This window comes from Diaphorina citri, unplaced genomic scaffold (genome assembly GCF_000475195.1).
Source record: "Diaphorina citri unplaced genomic scaffold, Diaci psyllid genome assembly version 1.1 scaffold4531, whole genome shotgun sequence".
In the NCBI taxonomy this organism is placed as follows: Eukaryota; Metazoa; Arthropoda; class Insecta; order Hemiptera; family Psyllidae; genus Diaphorina; species Diaphorina citri.
Genome location: NW_007381929.1, coordinates 4,888 through 12,824, shown reverse-complemented (window position 1 = coordinate 12,824; position 7,937 = coordinate 4,888). Strand labels below are relative to the sequence as shown.

General features: G+C 42.2%; 1 protein-coding gene and 1 pseudogene across 1 annotated transcript in view; one reads left to right on the top strand and one right to left on the bottom strand.

Moving 5' to 3' along the window:
- The first annotated feature begins 668 nt into the window (after window positions 1–668).
- Window positions 669–2,081, top strand: LOC103521111 (annotated as a pseudogene).
- A 2,360-nt stretch (window positions 2,082–4,441) lies between these two features.
- LOC103521112 (ruvB-like helicase 2) overlaps window positions 4,442–7,937 on the bottom strand; it is a gene marked incomplete at its 5' end in the record, with an annotated part of 5,899 nt that continues 2,403 nt past the window's right edge. The window contains 5 exons of the mRNA XM_026831938.1: window positions 4,442–4,697; window positions 4,921–5,083; window positions 5,555–5,666; window positions 6,425–6,574; window positions 7,326–7,516. Coding sequence (XP_026687739.1) covers window positions 4,572–4,697; window positions 4,921–5,083; window positions 5,555–5,666; window positions 6,425–6,574; window positions 7,326–7,516 — 742 coding nt within the window. The remainder of the gene's footprint in view (window positions 4,698–4,920; window positions 5,084–5,554; window positions 5,667–6,424; window positions 6,575–7,325; window positions 7,517–7,937) is intronic.

Below are 7,937 nucleotides of genomic sequence, written 5' to 3'. Positions count from 1 at the left end.
TGGCCGAGGTGCAGCGGGAAGAGAGGTTAAGAACCGGGTTTGTAAAAGAATTACCTATCCTGCCCGAATAGGACTGAAAAGTCCCTTCACCCCGACAGTCTAAACAAGGTCTTATAGGACGGGTTCGCACCCACGGAGAATCTGAGGTTCAGAGAGGAGTCCCTGGTGTTTAAGGTGGCCGAGAGTGCAGCGGAAGAAGAGGTAAGAACCGGTTTGTAAATAGAATATACCTATCCTGCCCGAATAGGACTGAAAAGTCCCTTCACCCCGACAGTCTAAACAAGGTCTTAGGTTCGTACCCACGGAGAATCTGAAGTTTAGAGAGGAGTCCCTCGTGTTCAAGGTGGCCGAGAGTGCAGCGGAAGAAGAGGTACGAAGTGGAAACATGAAACTTTGTTTTTTTTTTATTTTTATTTATTAAAGTGTTCTAACATTGAATTAGAATGTTATATACACTAATTTGTTTTTTGTTTGAAACAGACTTCAATTGAAAAAGAAACCAACCTCAGTGTTGTAGTGGTTAGCGCCATGGACTTCGGATCTGGAGGTTGGCGGTTCAAGTCCAAGTCAAGTCATGAAATTTAGCTTAGTGCTTTAAGGTCACAGGTTTGATTCCCACCCGGGGCGAACTTCATCTCAAACATTATCAATTTATCAACATTCTTACAATGTTCCCTCTCCATTTGACCCTACAGGTTATCAAGCGATTCATTCTACACGCTAAGAAGACCGGTTTTGTGGTGGAGCACGATTTCATCATGGCTACCTACTTGTCTGACCGCGTCATCGTGTTTGAAGGTAACTCATTTAACATCGTCTTATGGTAGAAACACACTACCACGTAACGTCACATCACGTCACGTGATAGTAGTGTGGCTGTCCTGAAATTACCTACAATATTATGGGAAAACTTTGAACTACATCTTTCTGACTCCCCATGAGCTCACGTGACGTGATGGTAGTGTGTTTCTACTTTCTTTCTTCCCAAGATGGCGATAGCACCTCAAATGAACCAGTTCTTCCCAAGATAGCGATAGCACCTCAAATGAACCAGTTCTTCCCAAGATAACGATAGCACCTCAAATGAACCTGCAACCAGTTCTTCCCAAGATAGCGATAGCACCTCAAATGAACCAGTTCCCAATGTTTGACAAAGGGAACCCTTAACTGCTAACCCAAGATAGCGATAGCACCTCAAATGAACCAGTTCTTCCCAAGATAGCGATAGCACCTCAAATGAACCAGTTCCCAATGTTTGACAAACGGAACCCTTAACTGCTAAGGTCTTATCGTCCCGAAATTGAAGAGAGAAGGAAGACAGGATAGGAGAAAGCCAGCCGTGTTCCGAAAAAAAGAAAACCCCAAAAAAAAAAAAAAAAAAAAAAAAAATGTGTTTCACCACAGTTTTTATTCCGTAGCAATAAAACAACTGCTACATTAGACTCCTGTGGTCTGTATCGTAGTAAGTACCTCATCAGATAGGCGAGAAGAGACACAATACTCCCCATTTAAGTGCTGAATCAACACGAAATTAAATGAACTTTTTTTTATCCTAATCCGTTCAGAATAAAATTCGCCCCGCCTTTAAAAAAAAAAAAAAAATGTGTTTCACCACAGTTTTTATTCCGTATTAATAAAACACAACTGCTACATTAGACTCGTGTGGTCTGTGTCGTAGTATGTACCTCATCAGATGAGCGAGAAGAGACACAATACTCCCCATTCAAGTGCTGAATCAACACGAAATTAAATGAACTTTTTTTTATCCTTAAAAAAAAAAGTTTTGAAAATTTAATAAATCTAACTTTGAAAAATTCTCAATTCTTCCAGGTTCCCCATCTATCTCGACCCTGGCCAACGCGCCACAGAATCTGCTCAACGGGATGAACAAGTTCTTGTCGCTCCTGGGCATCACATTCAGGCGGGACCCGAACAATTTCCGCCCGCGAATCAACAAGAATAACTCGGTGAAGGACTGCGAGCAGAAACGGGCGGGCCAGTACTTCTTCTATGAGGAGCCTTGATTCCAATTTGGACATTGTTGTGCTAGGAGAGCGGGATTTTAGGCCAGCCACTCACCATCAGGTAGACCTGACAGGTGCCTGATAAGCACACGCCGCCCGCGAATCAACAAGAATAACTCGGTGAAGGACTGCGAGCAGAAACGAGCGGGCCAGTACTTCTTCTATGAGGAGCCTTGAGTCTAATTTGGAGATTACTGTGCTAGGAGAGCGGGATTTTAGGCCAGCCGCTCACCATCAGGTAGACCTGACAGGTGTACCTGATAAGCACACACTATCAGGTCTGACCTGATGGTGAGTGATTGGCTTAAAGTGAGAGAAATGAAATTGGAAACCGCCCGCGAATCAACAAGAATAACTCGGTGAAGGACTGCGAGCAGAAACGAGCGGGCCAGTACTTCTTCTATGAGGAGCCTTGAGTCCAATTTGGAGATTGTTGTGCTAGGAGAGCGGGATTTTAGGCCAGCCACTCATCATCAGGTAGACCTGATAGTGAATGATTGGCTTAAAGTGAGAGAAATTAATGAAATTAGAACAGACCTGATAGGTGTACCTGATAAGCACACACTATCAGGTAGACCTGACAGGTGTACCTGATAAGCACACACTATCAGGTAGACCTGATAGGTGTACCTGATAAGCACACACTATCAGGTAGACCTGACAGGTGTACCTGATAAGCACACACTATCAGGTCTGACCTGATGTTGAGTGATTGGCTTAAAGTGAGAGAAATGAAATTGAAAAGGCTAGGAACGAGGGTGATGAAGAGAAAGAAAATAATATAAGCTATTAAAGACTAATGTAGAAAGGGTAAGATCACAGGTACCTACTTGTACAACTATTATAAAACTACAATGTTAAAAATAAAAAGCCATTATTACAAATTACTTCAAAGAAAATCCTGACACTGTGTAAACCCTAAAAGCCGTAAATTATATTAAATAAATAACATCTTGAGGAGTTTATTTGGGGACGATAAGGTTTTAGCAGTTACAGTTCCCTCTATCAAACCTCTTAAAAACATCGTGAGTTTCACCCGATTTTTTTCCGAATGTCCTGTAGGCAATGTAATTTAAATGAGATTGTTTCCACTATACACGACACGATTTTTTTTTCCTAACGAAAAGTGGGAACGGGAGAGGGGGAACTTTCGACTTGGCGGTACGCCGCACGCGCGGTCACTTACCTTCTTCTCGCCACTCCGTAACCTTGGCGCTGATTTGTTCGCGCACTTCGGGTGTTATTTCGCCCGTGTCCCCGGCAAATAGGGCGAGAAAGCCGTGAGTCCGCGAATTAATAACGTCTATCTCGTGTAGAGTGACCGTATGAACCACTGTCTTCCGCTTCTGGAGCTCTCCGTCGGGGCACTGGACAAATCTGTGAAGAATAACAGTAGAAACACATTACCATCAGGTCACGTCACGTGAGCTCACGTGACGTGATAGTAGTGTAGCTGTTCTGAACGAAATTACCTACAATATTATGGGAATACTTTGAACTACATCTTTCTGACTCCCCATGAGCTCACGTGACGTGACGTGATGGTAGTGTGTTTCTACCTTAAGTGTTATTGTAGTGAACATTTGCAGGTTCGAATTCCGCCCGGACGGATATTATCATAAACAAATAAAGGCCCGTTCCCACTTATCGTTCGAAAAAAAACATCAATGTAGAGGTAAGGAGAGAGCAATGTGGCATTTACAGGATAAAAATTCTCAATATGTATTGGATTCAAGTAATCTGTATGTACCTCAATGTAGAGGTAAGAAGAAAGCAATGTGGCATTTACAGGATAAAAATTCTCAATATGTATTGGATTCAAGTAATCTGTATGTAGATTTGTAGATACATACATAGTAATATTTAAGTTAAGCAGGGTCAATGTAGAGGTAAGAAGAAAGCAATGTGGCATTTACAGGATAAAAATTCTCAATATGTATTGGATTCAAGTAATCTGTATGTACCTAGATAGTAATATTTAAGTTAAGCAGGAATGGATTGAAACTGATCAAAGAAAGTAATACTTACCTGGTTTTGATTTTTTTTTTTTTTCATTGTGAAAGGTTAATGTGTCAAAAAGGAGACAACTTGCAGATAGGGTAACTTGTAGTCCTTACAGAGGCTTTGATGTTCTTTTATTTGTGACCTACAATCATTCCAGATGCCTTCTCAATTTCACCCCTAAAGGTTGTTCAACATCTCCATTCAACTTCTCCGAAATAAAAGGAAGGAGGTCAGAGGACATGTTTTAATTTTAATAGGGGACAAACATCTTAAGGTGTGTTCAAACATGGTCGATCAAGGAGGTGAATGTTGTCGAGTCAGTGTGGACGGTTCAGTCAATGTCGAACGACTGCGTGTGGACACACCTTTAGGTCTTTGCCCCGATCAAGTCTTTTCTCTGTTCTTTCCTTTTCACTATTTACGTGTACACTGTGCAGTGACAGTCAACCTTTGCACCTATGGAAACAAGTGTATGAGGTAACAGAAGGAGTAGGTATATCGTTTTTTTTTGTAGTTATCGACCGTCCATTTTGTTTATTTTCTTCACTTATCCACCTCCATCTTCGTATCGCCAGCTCCCCCAGTCACTGTGGAGTCAAACATGTATTCGTTCTGGTGTTCGCGGAGATATTGTGTGGAACGACCTTCATCCAAAAACAGAGCGTATACCTGAAACACAGTAAAAAATAAATAAATAACTCATCCCTAAAGAAAATTAGCTAATAATGATTAAGGATTTTTTTACGGGATTTGAAAGAGGGAACTCTAACTGCTAAGGTCTTATCGTCCAGAAATCTAAGAGAGAAGGAAGACAGGATAGGAGAAAGCCAGCCGTTCCAAGATCGAACACTATCCGTTAGATTCCTAGGCGATCTATTCTATTCTAATTTACCTTACGAATATCTTCCATGCAGATCTCGGTAGCTTTGCGTCTCCTGCAGACAACGCTGGCCGTGGTTATTAACTGGATGGCGTACCGCAGTGATGTATCCAGCGCTATCTTGGTGAGCACGCGTAGGCCGTCCGTTTGCATCTCACAATCCTCTTCCTCACATCTGGAACATAGGGGTTTGTTTAGTTTAGATAGTGACGCGCCTGCCTTGTAATCGCTAGGTCGTGGGTTCGATTCCCACCAGGGATCATTACAATTTTCATCAGTAAATGGTTTCTTCAGATTAAATTGTTCCCAAGGACAAGGTAAGCCTAGATCTGTGCCATGTACTTTTGCCAGACCACAAATGAAGTGTGCCTGAAGGTGTGTGATGTGTTCCCATCCACTCGATCCCGAAAACTTTATTGTAAATACATAAGGTTTGTTCACAGGATGGTGGGTTTTCTCACATATGCCAGTGTAGTCAGTTTGAAGAGGAGCACGTCTGCCTTGTAAGCCCTAGGTCGCGGGTTCGATTTCCGCTGGGACAAACTTTATTCTAAACTGTGTTAAAACATGGACTAAATCCCGTACTGGGGAATCATTTGCTTATTTTGGATGGTTATAAGTTTCGTTTATTCTGTTCTTTACCAACCTGATCTTGAGGATGGCTTGTATTTCTTCATCCTGGTAGGGCTGGGTAGGAATTATCACCATTCTGTCCAGCAAATCTATCGGAATGCCATGAGGGGAGCTGTAGGCCGTGCCTGAGAACAAGAAAATCATGGACAAATACAACAATGGACAGGATTTTTTTTCCTGAGGTTTGATAGAGGGAACTGTAACTGTTGAGATCTCATCGTCCCGAAAGCGAAGAGAAAAGAAAGACAGGATAGGAGAAATCCAGCCATTCCGAGAACGAACCTCCTCTGTTTAGGATAAAATCCACCCCGAGTGGAAATCGAACCTGTGAGCGCTTACAAGGGAGACACTCTACCAACCAAGCTAAGTAGGCTGGCAAGGAACACAATTTAACAGTAAAATTACATTCCAAACTGTTCAATTTAGTTTTGAACTGGCCATAATTTTTCAAGTCATTCACAAAGAAGATCTTTCTCGTCTTTTCCCGTGTTCACACGGGGTCGGCGTTTTTCGTCAGCCTCTCAATCAGCCCTAACTAGGGTGATTGCTTTGGGCTGACATTTGGTTTTGGCTACAAATTTTACGAGCGGATGCCCTTCGCACTCAACCGTCGCTATATCTTTAGCAAGGGGAATTGAGGCTGGTATACTCCCTCTTCAAAGTCCCCCAGACTAAGCTGGCCTGCTCCCTGTTTAACGTCCCCCAGCCAGACGAAAACTGTCAATATTTTGTCAACTACCATTTTGTACTTTATGATTCAAATAAATAAAGTGGTGCAATATTAAACTGTTGAGATAATGGGACTACATGTCCTAATTCGACAGTCTAAATAAAGCACTAATACTAATGCTAATATCAGAGGAGAAAAAAAGAAGATTCCTACCTCGTATCTTGGTGACGCCTCTATTGGTGGCCGTGATAACTACAGGTGACATTTCACTCTCCAGCGCTCTGTTGAGGAATGAGAAACATTCAATGTCCAACATATGTACCTCGTCTATAAACAAAACTCCGGGCACGATCTCTGCTTTACCTGTGAGGAAATAGGAAGAAAAACGTCAATGAATAACTTGGAACAATAATGACCGATCTTACCTACCACAGAGAGTTTTCAGTAAATCAAAGTTAATCCTTAGCCAGCCTAGTTAGCTTAGTTGGTAGTGCGTCTGCCTTGTAAGCGCTGGGCCGCGGGTTCGATTCCCGCCCGGGGCGGATTTTATCCTGATGGGATAATGTTCGTTCTCGGAACGGCTGGCTTTCTCCTATCCTGTCTTCCTTCTCTCTTCGATTTCGGGACGATGAGACCATAGCAGTTACAGTTCCCTCTGTCAAACCTCTTTAAAAAAAAAAGTTAATCCTTCAAAGTCGTTTACCATTTAGGTATTTGTATAATATTATTAGATATTATTTTACCTACTTGTACAACTATTATAAAACTACAATGTTAAAAATAAAAAGCCATTATTACAAATTACTTCAAAGAAAATCCTGACACTGTGTAAACCCTAAAAGCCGTAAATTATATTAAATAAATAACATCTTGAGGAGTTTATTTGGGGACGATAAGGTTTTAGCAGTTACAGTTCCCTCTATCAAACCTCTTAAAAACATCGTGAGTTTCACCCGATTTTTTTCCGAATGTCCTGTAGGCAATGTAATTCAAATGAGAGTCTTCCCACTACACACGACACGTTTTTTTTTTTTTCCTAACGAAAAAACGAAAAGTGGGAACGGGAGAGGGGGAACTTTCGACTTGGCGGTACGCCGCACGCGCGGTCACTTACCTTCTTCTCGCCACTCCGTAACCTTGGCGCTGATTTGTTCACGCACTTCGGGTGTTATTTCCCCCGTGTCCCCGGCAAACAGGGCAAGGAACCCATGAGTCCGCGAGTTAATAACGTCGATCTCGTGTAGAGTGACCGTGTGAACTACTGTCTTCCGCTTCTGGAGCTCTCCGTCGGGACACTGGACAAATCTGTGAAGAATAAAGGTAGAAACACATTACCATCAGGTCATGTCACGTGAGCTCACGGGACGTGATAGTAGTGTAGCTGTTCTGAACGAAATCACCTACAATATTATGGGAATACTTTGATATACATCTTTCTGACTCCCCATGAGCTCACGTGACGTGACGTGATGGTAGTGTGTTTCTACCTTAAGTGCTTAAGTGTTATTGTAGTGAACATTCGCAGGTTCGAATTCCGCCCGGAGCGGGTTTTATCATAAACAAATAAAGGACCGTCCCCACTTATCGTTCGGGGGGGAAAAAAATCGTGTCGTATGTAGTGGGAACAATCTCATTTAAATTACATTGCCCACAAGGGCATTTTGTGTCGTTCAGAAAAAAATCTTGTCGTGTGTAGTGGGAACAATCTCATTTAAATTACATTGCC